Here is a 25,490-nt window from a genome sequence, read left to right on the forward strand (position 1 = left end):
AACTGTATGTGTGTAATCCTTATGTAAAAATCATTTTTCAAAAATTCTTGTTTCCTGGTTCCTGTTCAATCTCTTTTTCATTCTTGTTTGACTCTATCAAATTTGCTTGATTGCTATATCAAACATGGTTTCACGATACCCAAACTCAGCTAACCACGTTGGTTGAACTTGTGATTATAAAAATCTGCTCGCGGCAATACCATCAGTGCACAAGATTCTCCTCATTTAAGGGAAGTTATGTGTTCAAATGTTTATTATAAAATAACTATTGTGTCGATCATTACTATTTTTATGTCATAATGTAGATCGGCAAAATAAAGAGAATTTGAAAAACTTTCATAAAAAAATATTTGATTGCATTTGTTACTGCATCTAAGTGTTCCTATTTCCGCTCACGCTAAACAGATTTCGTGACGAACTTTCTAAAAAATGCATTATTTCGAATTTCGTTATTTATCTTGATTATTTTTATGGTCAAACCATAGCTACTACTGCAATAAACAAGGCTATATACTAAAATCGAAATTTCTTTAAAATTTTGTTTTATTTTTTGCATGAGCGATTACTGGAAAGCACAAAAATACCTAGTGACCCAATAATCGCTCACGAGGTCTTGTGTTTTCAATATAAAGAATTATTTTATCAAAAGAACATAAAATGAAATAAACAAAATAAATAAACATGAAATCAAAAAAACATTTGAAAGTTGTTTATATTGCTAGAATATATCCATGCGAAAAATGTTGGTTTTTAGCCTTGAAAATCATTTTTCCACTAGTGAGCGGAAATAGGGACATGAGCGGATACTGATGGTACATCTGTCTATTTGCCTAACTTTTATCGTTTCGCATACTTACACCCCGCATTTTTAGTAATCACTTCTTTAAATTCTAATCCTTTTAAATTTTTTTCATTTTCAGAATAAGAATAAATACTTTAGCCGTATTTATGTAAAAATACGTTAGGGAAAAAGTGTGCTATCCGCCGTTATAGAATAAACTTTCGTATATAAAAGTTCGAAACTGACCCAGGTCCAGGTTCAGTACCGCAAACATGGCAAACCTGACCGAAGGCGATCAAAGTTTTTGCAGCACAACCCAGTCCAGTGTCACCGGAACGACCAGCACTGCCACTGTGCCGGCAACTAGTCCCCTGGTAGCAGGAACCCCATCCTCGATTGGCGGAGGCGGTGCCGTAACTTCCACACCAACCAGCGGCAGCGGAGGCGTTTGGGCCGAGTTCTGCGAACGACATGCACGTGCCGCTTCCGCCGATTTCGCCCGGTCCTGTGTGCATTACATTACCACCAACCTGCCGGAGTCAGCACGCCAAACCGTCTCGCATCGAGATTTTATGAGGCGTTTTGTGGACTGCTTCCAGGAACACTTTGGGCACGATTTCGACCGAAGGCGGATGCAGTGCAAGGTGAGTTGCTTCCGGGATTGATTCCGCATCCCAATGGGGTGCTTTACTTGGGAAAAAGTTGGGTGGACTGGGTTATCTGTCGAGAGACCGCCTGTCGATATGGTGGCTAATTGAGTGTGCGGTCTGTGAATTGCATTCACAATTCGCTATGGCGCAACAGCACTCGAGAAGCGTCGAACACCGACTGCTGAATGCCTCGAGGCATAATCGTTCGAATTGATTGGAGCTGATTATTTTGTTATTGTTATTAATTAAATCGTCTTATCAGCGGTATGCTGTTTGCGTTTTCACGCTTGTCCATGCCGCCGCATTTCTCTCATCTCGTGGTCAAGTTCATTGAGCTGATCATTTCAGCTAGCTTGCGAATGGTGGTGAAACACATTTCCAATTTATAGTAACAGATAGAACATTGGTACCGTAAAATCGGGTGTAATTGATCAGAAGGGTGAAATTGATCATCGTATCACACGATTTTATTTATTCGTAATGGAGCACAAATATCAATGTAAGCTGCAGTAAATGAACGTTGCTTATCGTAACTATTGTAGAATTGTGTGTTGTGAAGTTTTTTTGCGTTAAAGAATGTTTATTACTATGAAAATAACGTAAAATTTCAAAATCATGCACGATGCAGTATTGACAAACAGCTATGAACTTCTATTTATAAGCAAGGATTTGAACATGGTATAAGCCTAAAAGTTTGTGAGGATGCTTGAGATATATCCCCAAACCAGATTTCATCACCAAAACTCGTACCAATTAGCTCATATGGTTGAAATAATTGAATTTCTGTTAGATATCATTGAATTACTTAGGAAATTGCATACATTCAGGCGTTTTCCACGTAATTCTTGAAATTTAACTATTCGTTATTTATATAAATATTGCATTGTTAAGAATTTTACAAGCATATTCGGATTCAGGGAGCTCAAATTTATCATATAGAGTTGTTTTGGAAACTAACAATAATGGCATTGACAAGTGATCAATTTCACCCCGAAACGAGATCCTCTGATTTTTTATTTTAGAGGTATTTGTTAACACTAAAATGGCATTTGATAGAAAATTTCGGTACATAACTCGATGACGCTCACCATCGTACTTGTTTTCCTACATTTAGTTGTTTAGCATTGTTAACATTATAGAAAACAGACTAGAAAAACCGTGAAAAATGATCAATTTCACCCGAAATTACGGTACTCAATTAGGGTACTAAATAGGTAGGTACTCAATTTTGTTTCTTGATCGCTAAGTTGCTATATTATTAGCATATTGTCATTGTGATTTTGTGTTGAATTTAGAACACAACAATAGTAAGGACTGTTCATATAAAGTGGACACCTTGTGCATGCAATATATTTTTAATTTATCAATGAAATCGTAATCGGTTTTCTGTACATCGATCGACTAATGTTGTACAATATTCTGATAATAAAAAAGCTACAATGAAAAGCATCATCAATCAGAAGCCTGATGAAAAATATCAAGTTATTTTTGGAGCAACAATTTTCCAGATATCAATAATCCATATTTCACTGATGTTATTAAAAAAATAAAAATTAATGGAACTGATATGAGTAGATTTTTTTTGATTTAAAGTACGTCCTGGCGGAAGTACAAATGTAGTATTAATGTGGAAAATAACCTACGCCTTCATACTACTTTACTTACTTACTTACTTTTGCTGGCTCTACGTCCTTCAAGACATGACCTGCGTCACAATGTTACGCCAACTAACTCGGTCCATGGCTGCTAACCTCCAATTCCTCGATCGCCCCACACTTCCAAGATCCTGCTCCACTTGGTCAAACCACCTAGCTCGTTGCGCTCCCCTTCGTCTTGTACCGGCCGGATTTGAGTTGAACACCATTTTTGCGGGATTGTTGTCCGGCATTCTCACAACGTGTCCCGCCCATCGTACCCTTCCAGCTTTGGCGACTTTCGTGATACTGGGTTCACCGTAGAGTTGCGCAAGCTTCTTCATTCTTCTCCTCCATACGTCGTTCTCACATACTCCGCCGAAGATCGTCCTAAGCACACGTCGTTCAAAAACTCCTAGCGCTTGCAGGTCCTCTTCGAGCATTGTCCACGTCTCATGCCCGTAGAGGACTACCGGTCTTATAAGCGTCTTGTACATGGTACACTTAGTACGGAAGTGAAGTTTACCAGACCGCAAGGTCTTGTGGAGTCCATAGTAAGCACGACTTCCGGCGATGATATGTCTTCGAATTTCTCTGCTGCAGTTGTTATCCGACGTTATCAATGATCCGAGGTAGACGAATTCGTCTACCACCTCGAACTCATCCCCGTCGATCGTCACGCGTCTGCCTATGCGAGCTCTATCGCGCTCGGTTCCTCCAGCCAGCAGATATTTCGTCTTCGACGTATTTACCTTCAATCCAACCCGATCTGCTTCACGTTTCAGCCTGGTATACTGTTCAGCAACCACCTGGAACGTTCTTCCGACAATGTCCACGTCGTCAGCGAAACAGATGAACTGGCTGGATTTATTGAAGATCGTGCCCCGCATGTTGAAGCCCGCCCGTTTCATAACACCTTCTAGCGCAATATTGAACAGGAGGCAGGAAAGACCATCGCCTTGTCGAAGTCCTTTGCGTGTTTCAAACGGGTCCGATAATGCACCCGATATCTTCACACAGCACTGTACACTATCCATCGTTGCTTTGATCAGGCTAGTCAGTTTCCCGGGAAAACCATTCTCGTCCATAATCTTCCATAGCTCTTCGCGGTCGATGGTATCATAGGCCGCTTTGAAATCGATGAATAGGTGGTGCGTAGGTACTTGATATTCGCGACACTTTTGGAGGATCTGCCGCAACATAAAGATTTGGTCTGTCGTTGATCGCCCGTCCACAAATCCGGCTTGATAACTTCCCACAAATCTGCTTGCCAGTGGCGATAGACGGCGGAAGATGATCTGGGAAAGCACTTTATAGGCTGCATTAAGAATGGTGATCGCTCGATAGTTCTCACATTCTAACTTGTCATCCTTTTTGTATATTGGGTATATTATTCCCTCCTTCCACTCCTCCGGTAGCTGTTCTGTATCCCAGATCCTGGCTATCAATCGGTGCAGACAAGTGGCCAACCTGTCCGGGCCCATTTTAATAAGTTCCGCTCCAATACCATCCTTTCCAGCTGCTTTGTTGTTCTTGAGCTGTTGGATAGCATCCTTAACTTCGCCTATTGTGGGAGTTGGCACGTCTCCCTCATCCGCCGTACTGATGAAGCCATTCCTCCTGCTGTCTTGATCTTCCTGCTCTGCGCCGTTTAGGTGTTCATCGTAGTGCTGCTTCCACCTTTCAATCACCTCACGTTCGTCCGTCAAGATACCTCCATCCTTATCCCGGCACATTTCGGCTCGCGGCACAAAGCCTGTGCGGGATGCATTCAGTTTCTTGTAGAACTTACGTATTTCTTGAGAACGATACAGCTGCTCCATCTCTTCGCACTCCAACTCTTCCAGGCGGCGCTTTTTATCCCGGAATAGATGGGTCTGCTGTCTTCGCTTCTGTTTGTATCGTTCCACGTTTTGACGGGTGCCTTGCTGCAGCATCATCGCCCGCGCTGCATTCTTCTCGTCCAAAACCGTCTGACACTCCTCGTCGAACCAACCGTTCCGTCGATTTGCTTCCACGAACCCAATGGCACCTTCCGCTGCGTTGTTTATGGCTGCTTTTAGACTACTCCAGCAGTCCTCAAGAGGGGCTTCGGTGAGCTCTCCCTCTTCCGGCAACGCTGCTTCAAGGCTTTGCGCGTAATCAGTTGCGACTTCGGGTAGCTTGAGTCGTTCCAGATTGTACCGTGGCGGGCGTCGGTACCGAATGTTGTTCACAACGGAGAGTCGTTGGCGCACTTTAACCGTCACTAGGTTGTGGTCCGAATCGATGTTTGCGCCGCGATAAGTTCTGACGTCGATAATGTCCGAGAAGTGTCTTCCATCAATCAAAACGTGGTCGATTTGCGATTCAGTTTGTTGGGGTGATCTCCAGGTGTACCGATACGGAAGGCTGTGCTGGAAGTAGGTACTACGTATGGCCATGTTTTTGGAGGCGGCGAAATCAATCAGTCTAAGGCCGTTTTCGTTCGTAAGCTGAACTTCCCTATAATCGGTCTAAATTCCTCCTCCTGGCCAACCTGAGCGTTGAGATCTCCGATAACGATTTTGACATCATGGCTTGGGCAGCCGTCGTATTCACGTTCCAGCTGCGCGTAGAAAGCGTCCTTATCGTCATCGTCACTTGCTAGGTGAGGGCTGTGCACGTTGATTATGCTGATATTGAAGAAACGGCCTTTGATCCTCAACTTGCACATTCTGTTGTCGATTGGCCACCACCCAATCACGCGCCTCTGCATTTCGCCCATCACGATAAATTTCTACCACACGCCTTCATAGAGTTGCTAATTTGGTTTCCACGTCACATTAAAAGCACAATAGAAAAACAAATGCTTTATTTCTAGAAGGCCTTCCAAAGCACAATGACAACCATCAAAGTTGGGAACACTGCTGTAATGAAATCGAATCTACTGCTTTCATAATGTGTTATTCTGAGATTACCCATTCAACATATTTTGAGAAATACGCTTACAATTTGCAGTTGATCGATAAATATGCAAACAAGATTTTAAAAGTATGGAATTTTTTAATAAAACGGCCATAAAAAGTAAAATTTATTCCTAAGAATGTAGTTAAGACTCGCGATTTAGCTCTCTTTTATACAAATATAGTTTCTTTAGTAATCTAAACCAATTTTCAACAAGAATTTTACTTTACTGTTTTGCTTAGAGTAGGAGGATGGCGTTTAAGCAAATTTGACAATGAAGAATTTATCTCTAAAATGACCTAGTGTCAGAGAACGGTGGAATATTATTGATTTTTTTTAAAGCGCTATCTTTAGAAGAATTATCAAGGATAATGTTTAGGTCTTCAACCAAAAGCATTTTGTAAGATTTTATTTGTTCATATCATTGTAGAATAATAGTTGAAGGATGCAAAGAAAACAAATTACGATTTTATCAAAAAAATAAAAAAAAAAATATATAGCAAAAACAACGTGTCCACTTTATAAAATGAACAGTCCTTAGAAAGAATATGCGGAAATATTAAGTGGGGAAACCCCAGTAGCGAACAGCATGCAAAACCGGATATCATGGAAAAATGATGAAATCATGATCCAGTAAAGGAGATTAGGGTTGCTTGTTGCATCAATAACACAGCGCAACAAAAATGACATTTTTGCGTGTCTCAAGGACCAAATTATGTGATTGATGTTTACCTCAAAAGTATATTTTATCAAACTTTTTTGTGATCTTATCCACCAAACATGCAAAAGCGGACTTAAACTTTCGTTTTAGATACATTTAGGTTGAAATTTCATGATTAAATTGAGATTAAACCGATTTTTTCAACATGCTTGTAGTTTCCATACAAAATTCTTCGTTTCTCTTATATGGCAAAATACAATACTTTTCTAAACCATCAAAAAATAACTTTTCCGCATAAAAAGTATTATAAACTTTGATGATAAGTATTGTTATACACATAAAGTTTGAATTCTGTGGCAAATTAAGCGAATAAATTTCCTTACAAGCTGGCGAACTTGCATGCAAGTTGGCTGAAATAGTCAATTTTTGCATTTTCAACATCCAATATCTGAAAAACTAGACGTGCTATGATATTTCTGTAAACGGCAATGGATTTAGCAACCCTTAATTAAGTAAATAGAGGTATTTCGATGCTGGAGACAAAAACGTGTTCCGCAGTGTAATTTTAGCATATGAGCGTATCTTCTTCCAGATTTTATAAGATTTGGCCGACAAAAACCCAATAACGGAGAAAACAAAACTGCCAAAATTACGTAAGTTCCCCTATTAGAACATTTTAGCGGAAAACAAAATACATCACTTGTATATTTTTCGGTAAATTCAATTTCAATTTATAGTTTTTTTTAGGGATCAGGTATCAGAAGGCCGGCTTCAGAGGCACGTGTCCCGCCAATTTGTGCCATATTTGAGTCTATTTCATCATCTAAAGAAAAGGGAACGGAAGGATGAGAGGAAATAGGGGTGGGATTCCTTGAATAGGGAAAATCGCATACAATGGGTCCAAACAGCGCCCTAAAAAGGGTACTGCAAAACGCATGAGTGTAAAAAGATCCTATAGCTTATTACCTCAGCTGGTTAGGAATAACAATAGCCTGGTGATTCAGCCTTCTGAAATCAGTTCCACGTGGTTTCACTTAATAACACTGCGGAACACGTTTTTGTCTCAAGCACCAAAATACCGCTTTTGACACAATTAAGGGTTGCTGAATCCATTGCCGTTTTGAAAAATATCATAGAACGTCTAGTTTTAGAGATATTGGCTGTTGAATATGCAAAAATTGACTTTAGCCAACTTGCATGCAAGTTTGCCAGCTTGTAAGGCAATTTATTTGCTTAATTTGACACAGAATTCAAACCTTATGTGTATAACAATACTTATCGCCAAAGTTTATAATACTTTCGATGCGGAAAAGTTATTTTTTGATGGTTTAAAAAAGTATTGTATTTTCCCATTTAAGAGAAACGACAAATTTTGTATGGAGATAGCAAGCATGTCAAAAAAATCGGTTTAATCCAAATTTAATCGCGCAATTTCAATAAAATTTAATCCAAAATGAAATTTTAAGTGCAAAATAGCATGCTTAGTGGATTAGATCACAATTTTTTTTTTTTTTATAAATTATACTTTAAATTTAATGCAAACATCAATAAAACCAGTGTTTTATACAACTTTGGCGACCTGTAGCTAAAATTTGTGACGTGCTGGAACATTTCTGAAAATGGCATCAGATTCAGCATCCTCAAATCTACTCGAGGCACATAATTTGATCCTTTGAGACACGCAAAAATGTCATTTTTGTTACGCTGTGTAAGTATTTACCAAGTAATCGGAATCGCAGCTGCGCAAAAACTGGACAATTTCATATCAGATAATACGAAATTCCATAATCGGAATCACAACTATTACACACAATTGAGTCAGCACGCTGAATATTTGCCATGTGATAGTTGAGTCGGCATTGGCCTGCCAACGCTCTGACCAGGAGACTGCAATTCTGCTTTAACAGACTTGTTAAATATTTCGCAACCCTTGGAGATAGCTCATTAATGTACTATTTTGTTTGACAACACGACTCTATACTATTCCAATATTGCTTGCGCTGAGTTGCCGCCCAAGAATTGATCTGAAGCTTCTATTGGGCAGAGGATAAGGAAACACGTCTTGTCTCGTGTGTGGACGGTACTAAAGTAAAGTTTATGTTAGAAAATCTTATTACCTATGTTTTACAAGTCATAAGTTGGTCCGTTTTCTACTTCACTACTACTCCTCAACCTACTGACTCTGGATTCCCATAGCAGCTCGCGGAAGTTCGATCTTCAGTTTCGGGAGCAGCTTCGTCGAGCAGTCCGCCAGTTGTTTATCGGTAGTAACATAAATGATGTCTACATCACCACGCTGCACAGCATGCCGAATGAAACAATAACGGATGTCAATATGTTTGGTCGTTGGATAGTATCCACCGTTTTTAGCACTTGCAATAGTGCTTTGATTGATCTTCACGGCATTATCGATGTCGAAAGTTGCTCTCAGGCGCTTTCACCAAAGCGCTTTTTAGACGGCTATCGAGAGTGCCACATACTTGGCTGTATGTTTCCTTGCTCATCCGGAATAGGTTTCACGGCTTCCCACAGCTCTTCAACTTCTAGAAAAGTCCACAGCGCAAACTTGCAGGTATGCCAGTTTACGCACCCTACGAGCGGTTCGATTACCTGCAGCCCGGAAAAAGCAAGTCCATTACCACATCCGTTCATCTTCAGTTGAAAAAATATTAAGTTCTGTAAGCTTCGAATGTTTAACCTCGTACCTCTACTGACCCTATAACCTATTGGGCAGAGGATAAGGAAATACGCCTTGTCTCTTGTGTGGATGGTACTAAAGTGAAGTTTATACCACAATATTCCTAAATAATGGAAGCAGTGGTTAAAAGGCTCTACAGATGAGAAAAAGTGAAGTTTATTTTATAAAATCTTAATATATTTTACAAGTCATTTGTTGCTCCGTTTTCTACTTCAATAGTTTCACCCAGCAATTCGAAATTGGAAATGCTAGCTCAAGTCAATGAAGTCATGCGATGCTCCATTACGATTTAGTTCATCAGTCAATTCCTTTCCAGCGATGATAGAATGGCCAGGTACAAGGTTTACAGAGTTGACTAAATTCGGTTCCTAAGCTTGAGTTGTACATGCGATAACTAGCCTCGACCTTGAGTTGGCCGAAGCGAGAGCTCTTATAGCAGCCTGACTACCTGAACAGAAGTATATGACTTTATTCATTACATGCTGTTGAAGTGCTGATTGCCCATCACACATAAGAACAAATATTTCCGCCTGAGATACGGTGCACTGTGTGAGTAAAACCGATTCAGCCCCAGCTCACGAAACTATACACCAGCATCAGCTCTACTTTCAAGAAGGGAGCCATGAGTGTAACATATTCTTTGATATACTTTTTTCCAAAAAGTCAGACGTCTATTCGTGTAAGAAAAGTGACTAGCAATTGTGAGATCACTTTGAGCAAGAACTATTTTGTCCCAATTCACCACCATTGTGTAGATCGACGATTCACTGGATTTTTCTCCAGTAGAATAAATACTCATATACGGTAAGAGCAAGGAAATGCTTCTTGTTTAAGAGGTATATGTACTGGTGCAACGTGTTCCTAGTTAGTTGACCGGAGATTCCTAAAACGCAAAGTCTGAGCAGTTATTTTTGAATGTTCAAGAAAGTCATCTGATAATTGCCAATTCGTCTCTAGTAGATACTATGAAGGTCGGGCGATTGCCTATATTAAGTAATCCAAGGTCTGTACTATTTAAGTATTCCATCTGACTGGAGCCTCTCAAATTAATATCTGAGCTGAGCATTTGCATCACTGCTCACAATCAGCGGAAGGTTTTTTGCAACACAGTGTACGACAACTCGTTCGAAGTCATCCGTTGGGGATGGTTCATCATGTGCAAATAAACCGAGCAATAGACATATTTCCAATTAAAGTCACCAACAGAAACATCGATTGTAACAGCACATACATATCTGGTTGTTAACTCAGAAATTAGTGTAGAAACGATTGGTTTAATCACGACCACTCATGCATGAGGCGTGGCACGTGAGTTCGCCATTTTATGTTTTCTGAAAGCCGCAAAAACTGGATCCACAAGGTTACATAGATAGAAGTTCCTGTAAGGTTTTGTTAAAACACTATTTTCAAGTAATGGTCTTTTTGTCGAACATTTATTCAAGATATTTATGAGCATACGTTCTTGAGAATTCTATCTACTTATGTTATTTCCTGTAAATGTGTTAATCGTATTACTAAATATTAATTAAAAAAGTATAAACTCAAAATCATTACAGAAATATATCTACTGAAAATATAGAAAAAATAATTAATATGTTTTTTTTATAATAAACTTAATAAACTCATTTTATCTTTTTAGACTGGAAACGGTACAGTGGTGCTGGAAGAAAGTGATTACTCAGAAGATACCGATTCACCTAAAACCAACCACAAACCCTTCTTTCGACGACTTTCATTCAAGGGCTTGCGTAAGGGAAAGGTCATTCATGTAAGTATTCCAATTTAGTCGCGAGCACAGCTAAACAGCTAAAACTTACTATCTACTTTCATTATTTTAGGCACTGTTTCACAAACAGCACTCGGACGAGGTAGAGTTGTCCGGAAGTCGTGTAAGCAAAACAAAACTGGCAAAAATAGTGGTCGAGTGTCGCAAGGAGGGCACGGTAAACTATTTGACACCGGAAAGCCTGGAACAGCCCACCGGGACACACAAATGGGAAAAGTGCAAGCTGGTGCTGGTGAAGACGGTCGGCGGTTACATGCTCGAGTTTTATTCCCCGCCTAAGTCACAGAAGGTAAGGTTCATTATTAGTTTTTCTAGCGTTTTTCTTCTCCCCAACTACTTGTCAACTCTTTCTAAATCATTGAGAGCATAGTCTTTAAGTACAAAAAAATCGTATTCCATAATCCCAAATGCACAATTACATTACCTATTCAAATTTGAAATAAATCCTCTTCTGTTTGGAAAGCTTGATGTGTGCTCGGCTAACAATTGAATATAATGTTCTTCCATTACAGCCTCGCAGTGGAGTATTTTGCTTCCTAATAACGGAAGCGCGCGAAACAACTGCCCTGGAAATGCCGGACCACGAGAACACGTTCGTTCTGAAGGCGGACAACAACATGGAGTACGTTATTGAGGCGCGCGATACTGACGATATGCGCAGCTGGCTAGCGACGATACGCTACTGCATGCGTAGCAGTCCTACGTCCCAGTTGCCCCCGATTACGGATTTGAATGCCAGTCACAATACCTCGATATCGCACGGCGGTGGACCACCTGGAGGAGGAACAACGGCCGGTTCCATCAGTGGAGGTGCAGGCTTGGCCAACAGTTTGGTGAACGATGTGAACAACTTGAGTTTGAACCAGTCAGCGTTAAACGCGGTGCCAACGAAACCAGCTCCGGAACTACCTCCACGCCGAGAGGAAGGCAGAATATCGTCGTCCTCCAATTTTGAACTCACCGAAGGTGACTTGGAACAAGCGCACGAGGTTGACACCGACCTAACAGCCATGATGCGCGAATATCCTTGGTTCCACGGCACCCTGGCACGGTCAGAAGCTGCCCAGCTGGTGTTACACAATGGTTTGTCTAGTCATGGTGTGTTCTTGGTCCGGCAGAGCGAAACCCGCAAGGGCGAGTTTGTGCTGACCTTCAACTTCCAGGGTAAGGCCAAACATCTACGGATGACCCTGAACGATCTTGGCCAGTGCCGGGTGCAGCATTTGTGGTTCCCCTCGATTACCGAGATGTTGGAGCACTTCCGACAGCATCCGATACCCCTGGAGTCTGGCGGTACGGCGGATGTGACCCTTACCAACTTTGTAGTGCTTCCTTCGCATGCAATGGCAACTAACCAGTCGAACAGTAATACCTACTCGACGACGAACATCGGGGCCGGTGCCGCTGGTGCGGCCTCGGGAGCAGGATCCAGTGCCAACCCAAATACCAGCCCGAGACATGTGAGATAGTAGACATCTTTTTGTGTCATTCTTGTCTTCTTCTCTAGTTCTGTGTTTTATATATTATATTCGTTTTAATTTGCGCCTCTTATTCAGTTTTGTCAAAGCCGATCAAAATCGTCATTTAACACTAAAAAAGATATAAAACGCGCAAAACCGGACTTCGACTTGTGACTTTACAGACAACTCGTTCAAATAGTATGAGAGATAGAGAGAGAGAGAGAGTACCATGTTAGACATGAGGTTTACTCACGCTTTATGTTGACACTCAGAGATAAAGGTTTATTTTATCTGTTACAACACGCTTGTTGTCATTAGATTTTTATTTTTTGCTTTGGATTTCGATCAACGGCTGAACTACTTCTGCGTTGCTCAAATCCGAATCGATGCATGGTTGTCGTCCTGGTTTGGATTTTATTTATATGCAAACTTTTTCGTTGCTCGAACGTTTATTTTTATCAAGTCTGCATCATCAACTACTGTGCATTGCTGGAGTGTAATTTGACGGTTTTTTACCGTAGTTCCTATACACAAAGTCCTCTGTTGGGCAAACTTTCAACACAACCATGCAATAAAAAGTTATTATACTAACTCCGATTCACACGAGGGACGAAAACCAGTTTGCTTCTCCGGTTGCATTTGTTTTAGCTCATAAGTTTCAACACAGGGCAAACACACAAACACCACACATACAGGAGGGACAGTAGAGCTAATTATCACATAGATAAACAGATGTAACAGCCTAAACGCCTATAACACACTCACGTCACTGCCATCTGTTGAATTACGCGTCTGAAAGTTTCAGACTTTGAAACAAAGGCTCATTCCACATCAAATATCCATATCACATTTTTTTTTGTTTTTTACAAGGGGGAAATCTGCAAACAGATCCCCTGAGAAGATAACTCAGGGAATGCGGGGATGACGCACCAACGACGACCCGCTAAAACCAGCCTATGCACTGTGCTTGAGCAATTCATTTAGAATTGCTCAAGTGGTGAACAGTGCATCGACATGACCCTTGGACTCAGACCCTCATCTCCCCGGAACCACCTTACGGTATTTCTTCGGGAAGGGACCAGTGCATATAGCACAACACGTGTAGCAGAAGTAGCCTAGGCAAACTGCTTCTCCTAGCCGACTTAAACAATGTTACAAGGGACCAGCCTCGGCAGGGCTAATCCTCTGCAGCCAACTCTTGGTCGGCGCGCCATAGACGCTGCAATTCTAACATAATGTGAGTGACAGCCGTAGTTACTGCATTCCAGCACTCGGCATCCGCACACATTCTCTCTATAATATTGTCGGGGGACGTGTCCCCTCCGCATGTAGTGAGCATGCGACCTCTCACAACAATGAAACGGGGGCAATCGAACACGACATGCTCCGCTGTTTCCTCTACACCAGCACAATTGGGGCACGCAGGAGATTCTGAGTGCCCGAACCTATGCAGGTACTGTCTATAGCAACCATGTCCTGACAGAAACTGCGTCAGGTGGAAGTTCACTTCCCCATGGCTTCTACCATACCAATCTGACACATTTGGTATTAGCCGATGGGTCCATCTACCCTTAGTGGAGTTATCCCATTCCTGCTGCCAGCTTCTGAGCGTTTCCTCTTTACACGTGTCGCGGACTCCTCTGGTCACGGTGTCTCTGGTAGAAAACATTAAAATAAAAAAATCAGTATCGATGAAACACCCACCAAATGAAAGCTTAGGCTTTCCCCTTTCATTTGAGACCGGTTTGAAAATGTTCTATCGGGGGGTCCTGAACATTTTTTTTTTATTTTAGTAAGAGATACGTACCATAGGTGATCTTCTTCCACCAATAGTATGATACAATGAATCGCTTGTACCATATGATGACAACTCAATAGAACCGTAGAAGGCCATGACAAATATTTCTGGACAAACATTTGAAAAGGGCTGGAAAGGTCTTGAGCCTTTTTTCAGAAACGTTGCTGTTGAGCCCTTTTTAGCTCGCTCATGCAAACTAACACCACTATCAGAAAGATTAGTGTTAGCTCTTCCTGATAGTAGTATTGGTAAGCGTGATCGAGTTGTTTACCTATGTCGATGAGCCCTTTTTAAATGTTTGTTCAGATTTCCATAAAACAAGCTTGTTTTTGTTTTGGCAGTGTTGCTGTTTAGTTGATTATAAATTCAGTAAATAGTAAAATTGTATATCTTTAATCAAAATTTATTCATTTATACAAAACTAAAATGATTGTAAATAGTATTTAAACTTTTGAATAAAAAAATGGTTAGAGATTTGAAAAATTTAAATAAATAACCATTATTTAGATTCAGTTGTATGCTACCGTCTTGAAATTCAAATATATTTTCATAAGATATTGCTTTTTACGATTAGTGATAACCAAAGCGTTTGAAAACATTTACTCATGGATCATTACATTACCAATGGTTTCACAGATTGCAAAAAAAAACAACTAAATTGGCATCAATGGTAGGGAAATCGGCGCTGCGTTATAACGCTTCAATGCTTAAGTTGTCGCGTTCTAAGGTGGTATAGCGAAAAGTTGGTGCTTGTGTCGCGTGATAAGTTTATAAATTCATTGTTTTGGGTCAACATTTTGGTTTGCTGATTAGAGGTATGCCTGTTAATAATAACAATAAATATATCCCAATTTCACACCTAATAATAAATATATATACATATATTTACACTACACTCTGTCAGGAGACCTGAAACATGAAACCGAAAAGCCATGAAGACAATCGTTCGAAGATTTGCGTATTGTGTTTAAAGAATTTGTGTCTGCAACCGTTTTCAGCAATAGTGGTTGATATTATTGAACAGCACATTCTTCACGACATCAGGATTACAGTCTGGTATTGTCCTACAAAAATATGTCGAGCTTGCACGTTTATTCGTTCAGTAACCAGTTCAAACTTTTGAATATAGCACTGTATAAATATAAATACAATTTAAAACCTATCACTCGAAGCATGTAATGATGTGAGAACAACAATCTCACCAAAACTAAAGAGAAAACGTGGTAGACACAGTAATGCAAAAAGTAAGTGCCAATTGAATTGGTTAGTTGTCGAATCTACACGGTTTACCACCCAACTGAGAATCTTATTCAACATCTGTGCAACCTTGTTTTTGATTAAAAAGAAATTGATTTGAGCACCAGATGAGCGTTGCAGTTGAGCAGCTGTCTAAGGGGTTTGGATGTTGCAATCGCTCCAAACATCGCTTTCAAAATCAGCAGACCTAACCAATTAGTTCAGGGGTTTTTAGAGGTAACACATTTGCACTTTGATTTGATTTATTTATTTATTTATTTATTTATTTATTTAACCAAAATTTTGAAAGAGGGAAAAACCCCTTTGAGTGATATCTGTTCGAAATCTTTCTCAAAGAGGCACAAAACCTCTTTATCTTTTCATATAACGTTATAACAGAAAAATTAAAACTAAAGGCTCATACGGTAAAAATTAACCATAGCAGAGCCATAAACTGCAACATGGATCCAAGTGAAGTAATGGGGTATGGGGTGGCTTCCAAAACGGGATGAGGGAGGGGGTCTACCAAAAAAGAGTCCATCTTCATATCTGCAAATAAAAACAAGAAAAAAAAACACACACACCAGCAGAAATATCAAATAGTATATGAAATCTCATTCAAAAAACTATATAAAAGTTTAAGTATTTGATAACATTTCGTACCCAATATATCCCGAATAGATACTGGTATTGAATGTCCGTAATTCATTAAAGTGTTAAATAATGTAGTCCTTGGTAAAATAAACCTTGAACATTGAAGGACAATATGATCAATGTCTTCATAAGATTCACCACATTCACATAAATTAGAATCCACAATATTGATACGATATAAATGACTATTACAAATATAATGATTTGAAATGAGTCGTGAAAATGAACAAATAAAATTTCTAGTTGCTGGTATATTCCTAAACCAAGGAAAATTACTGACTTTTGGACAAATTGAATAACACCATCTCCCTTTATTACTGGAATTCCAACAAGTTTGCCAATTATCAAGGGAATGTGTTTTCAATTTAGGATAATATTCAGAAGGAAAAATATCACGATCGTAAATTATACCCCGAACAACACCAAATTTAGCCAATGAATCAGCCTGTTCATTACCATATATTCTACAATGAGCAGGGATCCACAAAAATTTAATTATAAATCCTTGACAATGTAAATCAAATAATAACTTTTTCAACATGAATAAAACATGATGAGTTTTAAAATTGAAAGATATGGTACCCAAAGCACGAAGGCAACTTAAGCTATCAGAACATACAATGTAAATATTTGGTGGGCAGTCCTTTATCAAGTTACAAGCAAAATATAAAGCAATTAATTCTGCAATGAATATGGAACATGGAGATTTTAATTTGAAAAAATGAGCCACATACTCATTGTATATTCCAAATCCAGCGATGCCTTGAACTAAGGATCCATCTGTGAAATAAAATTGTGCAGAAGTGATTCCATCAAATTTACGCATAAATAGAATATTGGCAAAATGAGAGTATAGATGATTTGGAATTTGTTGCAATTCATGGAATAGAGAGAAATCAATCAAAGGTAGATAAGTGTGAATATTAATTTCAAAATTATAAAAACTATTATATGAAATTGGTGCAACATTTTCAGTTGAACAAATAATGTAAGATTCCAATATTCTGCTCGTTGGGTTAATTTCGAATAGTGACTTCAAAATATCAATAATTGGATGATTATTCGAGAGACAATTGATCAAAAATTTACAATTCAGTTCTTGAAAACGAATTTTAAGTGGTACAACACCGGCAAGTACTTCAGTTGATTGAGTATGAGTTGAATTCATAAGTTTCAAACAAATTCTCAAACAACGAAATTGTATTTTTTCAAGTTTGACAAAATGTGTATGTGCAGCACTTCCAAAAGTGAAACAACCATATTCCATGACTGAACGGATAGTTGTTTTGTAAAGCGTAATTAAGTCAGATGGATTGGCACCCCACCAAGTACCTGTAATAGTACGAAGAAAATTGATTCGTTTCGAACATGTTTTTTGAATTTGTTTAATATGAATGTTCCAATTTAATTTAGAGTCAAACCATATACCAAGATATTTGAATTCGTCAACTTGTTCGATTTCGATTCCATCAAGATACAAATTAATGGATATGTTCGAATGTTTTCTCGAAAATATGATATATTTAGTTTTCTGAACTGAAAATGAAAATCCGTTTTCATGAGCCCATGAATCAATGTTATTTAAGGCACATTGCATAAAATGACTAATGACTTCTCTATTTTTGCCACTGATAGAAATAACATTATCATCAGCAAATTGAAGCAAATAGCAACCATTTGGAATTATTGATGCCATATCACTGGTAAATAAATTGTATAAAAATGGACTTAAACATGAACCTTGTGGAAGTCCAAAATAACTATATCTTAATAACTTTGAATCTCCATTGTGAAAAAAGTTCATAATTTTGAAAGAAAATAAATTACATAAGAAATTAGAAATCATATTGGGAATTTTTAAATTATGCATCTTTTCGAACAATAAATCGATTAGAACAGAATCATAGGCTCCAGAAACATCAAGAAAAGTGGAAACTAAGTCCTGTTTTTTATTGAATGAAAGTTGAATTTGTGAAGCTAATAGTGAAACACAATCGCGAGTACCTCGACCTCTCCTAAATCCAAATTGAGAAGATGAAAAAATTTTATTATTCTCGGCCCACAATTCAAGACGATTCAAAATCATTCTTTCCAAAAGTTTACGCAAACAAGATAATAAACTAATAGGTCTCCTACTATCAGCTGATGACGGATCTCTACCAGGCTTTAGAATACTGATAACTTTGATTAAACGCCATTCATAAGGAATAATATTTTGAGTTAGGAAAGCATTATATATTGAAAGTAAATGGAGTTTTCCATCATCCGGTAAGTTTTTTAACACAATAAATTTAATATTATCAATACCTGGAGCAGTATTTTTAGTAATTGATAATGCTAAGTTAAACTCAGCTAATGAAAATGAACCACAAAGTTCAGGAAAATAATTTAGTGAACTATTTTTAAATTTAATGGAACGTGGGACAAAATCAGGACAAATTTTTGAAGCAAACTCATGTATCCATTTTTCCGAATATTCTAAAACATTAGGAATGGTGGGATCATAATTTCTTAGATTTCTGGCAACAGACCACAAGGTAGATAAAGAAGTTTCTCTATCTAAATTTTGAACAAAATTTTTCCAATAATTTCTCTTTTTGGATTTAGTTAGCCTTATGAATTGTGCCTCAGCTTTACGATATAGAAAGAAATGGTTTCTGAAGCCTGATCGACGAAATAATTTAAAAGCATCAGATTTAGTTTTCAAAGCAATGGAACATTCATTATCCCACCAAAAAGAAGGGCGATTTTTTCTAATAGAACATGACTTATTTTTTTTATTTTGAGATTTATGCAAACAATCAATCAATAATTTTGAAAAATTATTGTAATTTTCAATTGGAGATAACAATTCAACAATATTAATTAACGAAAGAGATACCAGATCAGAAAATTTTGTCCAATTTACATTTGTACAAAGGTCAGGAGCATTAAATTCATGGACAAAATTATCTTGGACAGGATTTTGAATTTCAATTAAAATTGGTAAATGATCACTACCATTAGGATCGTCAATAGTTTTCCAAGAAGATTTCATAGACAAGCTATTAGAGCATAAAGATAAGTCAATACACGAATGATGATTTGGTGGTACAACAATCCTAGTAAAAGATCCATCATTGAGGATATGTAAATTTAAGTCATCAATTAGTTCCATAATCAATGAACCTCTACCATCCGTTTTCTCACTACCCCAAGCAAAATTATGTGCATTGAAATCACCTAATATATAAAATGGGGGAGGAACTTCGTTCAATATACTTCTAATTTGCGATAAAGAAAAAGTGGTATTAGGAGGAATATAAAAGCAAATAACTGAAAACTCACACTTTTCTTTTTTAACAGAAATAGCAATATATTCAACTTGTGAATGTATTGACAAATCTAAATATTTAAATTCTATATTTTCACGAATTCCAATAAGAACTCCTCCATACGAAGAATCTCTATCTTTTCGAATAACATTGAATTTAGAAACATGGAAGAATTTTGATGACACTAACCAAGTTTCATTTAAACAAAACAAATCAATATTATAACTGCTTATCAAAACTTTTAAACTATCAATTTTTGGAATAATACTACGACAATTCCATTGTAAAATATTCATATCATTATTTTTTATTTGAGCCATTACGAAGAGAAAAATGAAGACAAAAGAGGGCCAAAAGAATTCAATTTATTTAAAAAGGAAGCCAAAATAGGTAAAAATATTTTAATTATTTTTTTCCAGAAATCACTCAATCCTAAAAATTCTACTATTTCTTCTAAAATGTTCAAAATTGAGTTATCAGTATCTACTTTAGCTTTGTTTTCCGATAAATTGTTTGAATTTTGATTTTTATTGTTAGATGTAGGATCAGTCTCTATTTTACGAAATCCTGGAATATTTTTAGGAGAAGTAGTATCATTCAAGGATGGAAAGTGCAAATCGAAAGAAGTAGATGGTTGAGGTTCAAATATTTGATTGTGGTTGTTAGAAGTTTTATTGTTTATTCTTTTCCTTTTGCTAGGAGGTTTGTACACATAATTACCAAAATTTTCATGGTCTACATTACCATCATCATCTGACAAAATTTCAAAAGTATTTGCAGAAGCAATGTTATCAGTGGATTTCGTTACTTCAGCATACGACAAGAGATTTTTATTTTTTATTTTTTGGTTGAATTTTGATTGATTTTCGATATAAACAGCACATTCTTTTAAAGAATTGTGTTCCTGTTTACAATAAATACATAAATTAGATTGATTCTTGCAAGTGGATGACGAATGAAATTCACCACATTTAGAACATTTTTGTTTGTTAGAGCAAAAATTCGAAGTGTGACCAAAAAGAAGGCATCGATCACAATGCATGAGCTTTGGATAATAAAGTCTCACGCGAAAAATAACATTATCAACATTAACGTAGTCTGGCAGTACAGATCCAGAAAACGTAATCTTGATACAATTAGAATGTACATACTTGGTATCATTCCCATCAATAAATAATTTTGATAAACGGACACAATCCAGTATCTCGACAGGAGAAATGGATTTGTTTCTAAAAAAACCTGAACCATGATTTCTAATGTCATCACAGTTCAATGATTCATCATATATTATTCCATTAATTTCGCATGAATCACAAGGTGCATACACGCGATAGGAATTAAAAAATAACTTGGATTCCAAGAGAGCATTTGCTTCATCTCGCGATCCAAAAACAATTCTCAACTTGTCCAATGAAATTTTTTTAATTTCCTTTACAGATTTATACTTTTTATAAATCTCAGAGGAAATCAGCAAAACATTAATGGGTTTCTCCTTTTTTCGAAAATATACGACAAAAGGCCCAGAAAAACTAGAAGGGTAAACTTTTACACGAAATGGTTTGGTCAAAGAAGAGGATTCAGCACAATCGGAATTTTCTTTAGGTCCCCCCTCATCCCCGTCAGTTTCCATAATGGAAACTTCACACAAATATAAATAACAATGTCAAATGAGAACTACAATAACAGGAAAAGAAATAAATAATAAAGGTAAAATTATACTCAAGGTTTTGCAACGAACGAAACTCCAATGACGATAAAAGTGACCGAAAACTTGAATTCCAAATACTTGATAGGCAGCTCTTGAATTATTCACACTGGGAAAATCCTCCAAGCAAATCGTCAAAATTGAAATTCAAAGCTTCGGAAAATTCGGATCTGAAATGGAAAAAAAATGACAAGCGAGGAAAAAAACCATCTAACCTGGTCAAGGCCTACTTACCGGGTATGCACTTTGATTTGAATGATAATGCAGAAACTGTAATAACGTAAATGTAAATGCATATAAATGCGTTCAGGGGCCTTCCTTAGCCGAGTGGTTAGAGTCCGCGGCTCCAAAGCAAAGCCATGCTGAAGGTGTCTGGGTTCGATTCCCGGTCGGTCCAGGATCTGGGTTGGCCTGGGCAGTTCGATCTGCAAGCGATGGAGAAGGGTCCTTTAATCATTTACCCTGTCGATTATCGAGCATAATTCCGACGTCATCGGGACTCAAGGCCGTAGTAAGGATACTGGCATAAAAATACTGTTGCTGTTTGCTATTGCTTCTGGCGTTCCAGAAAAATATGGCAATATTGAGAAAATGTGGAAGACACTGTTGCTTTTGAATAATTTTAGGTGCTCCATTGCTGGAGATTTGAAAGTCGTCAATCTGTTTTTCGTAATAATGGGAGGTAGTTCAACATTTCCTTGCCCATACTGTACCACACGAAAAAGATTTATCCAATTAAGCTGGTCATCCACGAATACTTTGTCACATACGCGTCCGCGAAATGGAAAAGTCTCGGCTCGGACCATAAACTGGCGAAGCAGTTCTTCAATTGTATTTACTATCCACTGCTCCAAATTGATCCAAATAATGTCGAGGAATGGGTAAGCATCAGCAGTTTGATTGTGTGATTCATAAAGATGACCTTAAAATAATTCTTTTATCACAGGTGAGGATCATCAGTTGCCAACGCCAAAACAAATTGGATTCACCAGATGAAACTGTCAGAAGCTTTTGAAAAATCGGCATGTTTTGGAAGTGTAATGGGATCTAAGTTTGCTAGCAATTGTAATTTATCGTACTGTTCTGTAAATTATCTCTTTTAAATGAAAAAATGTATTTCAGGCGCTTGATCATTCTGATCAGGTACATCAAATTTTTTTTTAAACGAGTCTGGATGATGATTTTGCAGAAAAGTTGAGAACTTTTCAAAAACGTGGATTGCTTACCCAATAGCTCGAAGTTCCATATTTCCGCTATCATATCCCGGAGTTTTGTGAAATCACAGGAAGTGGTTTGAGCAAATATGGGAAACAAGCCAGTGAAACCGTGGATTTCGATTTTCAAGTTGCTTGGAATCATGTTAAGGTTCCGGAGAACTCCGAAGCATATGATCGACAGCTTCATTGAGCTGTAGTAATGTACAATAGTGAGCATTTGTAAGCCGTATTATCCATATTTACTTTATTGATATGTCGTGTATATAATTGGTTTAAATACAATGGTATAAAGCTAAATCTAAATACTTTTTATTAACTGGTTAACTATTCGTAGTACAATTTCTCATGGTTACCTAGATAAGCATGTAAGAAAATGACTGTATGAACCATAATTAAGAAATCAGTACTGAAAAAACGGCATTGCACTGTTTTGAAAAAAATGTTCAGGACCCCCCGATGGAACATTTCCAAACAGGTCTCAAATGAAAGAGGAAAGCCTAAGCTTTCATTTGGTGGATGTTTTAGAGATACTGATTTTTTTATATTAATTTTGTTCTACCAGAGACACCGTGTGGTACCCCTTTGGTTGAAGCATTGAGCATCTTCCTTGATGATGAGCCCGATGGGCGTCATCCCGGCTATGATGCACACGGCCTCTTTAGATACCGTCCGGTATGCACTCGCTACTCTTAAGCACATTATCCTGTACGTGCTTTCCAACCGCTTTAGGTTTCTTCTCGTTATAAGCGCTTTTGACCAGATTGGTCCTCCATACCTTAGTATGGATAGCGCCACGCTTGCCAGCAGCTTGCGTTTGCTGGCAATTACAGCAGAGCTGTTAGACATCATCCTCGAAAGCGCCGCTATAGCCGTAGATGCCCTTTTACAGGCATATTCAACGTGGCTAGCGAAGCTCAGCTTGTCATCAATCATTACCCCAAGATGCCTAAGGGATCGTTTGGACTCTATGGTGCAATCACCTACCGAGATAAGCGCCCGTTGCTCGGACTTGCGGTTGTTGACCACCACCACCTCAGTCTTGTGACGGGCCAGTCCTAGTTTCCTAGACTTCATCTATTCCTCAACCAGGGAAATAGAGTGCGCTGCTGTCAACTCTACTTCCTCCATCGATTCACCATAGACCACTAGGGTGATATCGTCGCCGAAGCCAACAATCTTAACACCCGTCGGAAGGGGCAGCCTCAGTACGTCATCGTACATCGCATTCCATAACAGCGGGCCCAGGATTGAACCTTGAGGTACTCCCGCGGTAATTCGAACGCTTTTCTGCCCCTCCTCTGTGTCATACAGTAGAATCCTACCATCAAAATAGCTTTCTAGAAGCTTACACAACTGCACCGGTACCTTGAGGCGGTGAAGCGCGTGTGCTATTGCTTCCCAGCTTGCGCTGTTGAACGCATTCTTCACATCCAGAGTGACAACCGCGCAGTAACGGATGCCGCTCCTTTTATGCTCGATTGCCACCTCAGCTGTTTGAACGACCGACTGGATGGCGTCCAGAGTAGATTTACCTTTTCTGAATCCAAACTGGTTGTTGGACAGGCCGTCCGCACTCTCCGTATACGGTACTAGTCTGTTGAGAATCAACCTCTCCAATAACTTGCCCGTCGTATCTAGTAGACAGATAGGTCTATACGCCGACGGGTCACCTGGTGGTTTCCCCGCCTTTGGTAGTAGCACCAATTTCTGTCGCTTCCATACATCCGGGAAGATTCCTTGATCAATGCAGCGTTGCATCGTGGTTCTGAACATGTCCGGATCCGTGTTCACTGCCGCTTTTAAGGCAACATTCGGGATACCATCGGGTCCCGGTGCCTTGTTTGACGCGAATGATTTCACGACTTCTGCCAGCTCTTCGTTCGTCACTCTCGCCACTTCTTCTTCTTCATCTGCCGCGTACGGCGCTGGGGGCCATGGGCTTATGGGATGGTGCGGGAAAAGTACATCGATTATCGATCGCAATATCCATATCACATGTAATCGACCATCGGTAATGGTTGACCAAACTATGGTCAAATGTTCACTCACTTTAAATTTGCACTCACTTTAAATTTGCAAAAAGTCTAATTTTTATGCCGACCGCCTCGTGATTGAGAATTTGACAAATATCGGTGGCGATTGCCTGCCCTGATTGAAACAGTTAGTAAACAGTAGTTATTGAACAATCAATGGCGCTCTGGAATCACGAAAGAGTATCTCGCGTAGTATGATTGTTATGCGAAATTCGGTAAGTTCTCGTCGGATGTTATGGGAGGGTTAAGGAGGTACCATTGATACTTCTTACTTAACACAGGACTGGTAGCAATTCTCTTTTTAGAGACTTGGTCTCTCTTTCAACGTAAGTCTCTAAAATATCTATTATTAACAGAAGGTCTTCAAAGTCTCTATATTATTTTAAATTGTATCTAAAGTCTCTTTTTCATGCTGGCAATCAATCTTGCTGCAATTTCTATTTGTTGCAGAGAAATCTTCAGAGACTATCACGCGACTATTTTATATGTTCCTCAAGCATTTCTTCTCAGATCTATCAAAGACTCCTCCAGAGATCCGTGCCGAAATTCTTCTGGTGATTCCCATTAATTCCCAGTTGTTACTATAGGAATTCTTCCAAAGAATCCTACAGGAAAAAAATTACAACGAATCATACCATTTTGTTAAGAATTTGTTTAGGAAGTTTTCCAGGAAGATCTATAGAATTCCTTCGGTTATTTCTAGAGTTATGCTTCAAGGCATTTTCATATAGATTCCTTCAAAAATTCATTTACATTTGCACCCAGGATTTGCTCCAAAATTTCCTCTACACAAGGAAATATGTCCAGTATTCTTCCTGAAATTCCTTAATAAAGTCGTCGTGGGATTATTCATGAAGTACATTTCACACATTTCTCAAGGAACTTTTCCGAGACTTCATCCAATAACTATTCCTGCGGTTCTTCAAAACAGTTTCTTA

General features: G+C 38.5%; 1 protein-coding gene across 5 annotated transcripts in view; it reads left to right on the forward strand.

Moving 5' to 3' along the window:
- The window catches only part of LOC5564176 (SH2B adapter protein 2), a 120,431-nt gene that overhangs the window by 50,341 nt on the left and 44,600 nt on the right, over positions 1–25,490 (forward strand). For all 5 annotated transcript variants that reach the window (XM_021852304.1, XM_021852307.1, XM_021852305.1 and 2 more), the window contains 4 exons: positions 921–1,425; positions 10,989–11,117; positions 11,188–11,424; positions 11,648–12,595. In XM_021852304.1, the coding sequence (XP_021707996.1) occupies positions 1,054–1,425; positions 10,989–11,117; positions 11,188–11,424; positions 11,648–12,595 (1,686 nt within the window). In that variant the 5' untranslated portion in view covers positions 921–1,053. The remainder of the gene's footprint in view (positions 1–920; positions 1,426–10,988; positions 11,118–11,187; positions 11,425–11,647; positions 12,596–25,490) is intronic.

The sequence above is a fragment of the Aedes aegypti genome, chromosome 3 (assembly GCF_002204515.2).
Source record: "Aedes aegypti strain LVP_AGWG chromosome 3, AaegL5.0 Primary Assembly, whole genome shotgun sequence".
In the NCBI taxonomy this organism is placed as follows: domain Eukaryota; kingdom Metazoa; phylum Arthropoda; class Insecta; order Diptera; family Culicidae; genus Aedes; species Aedes aegypti.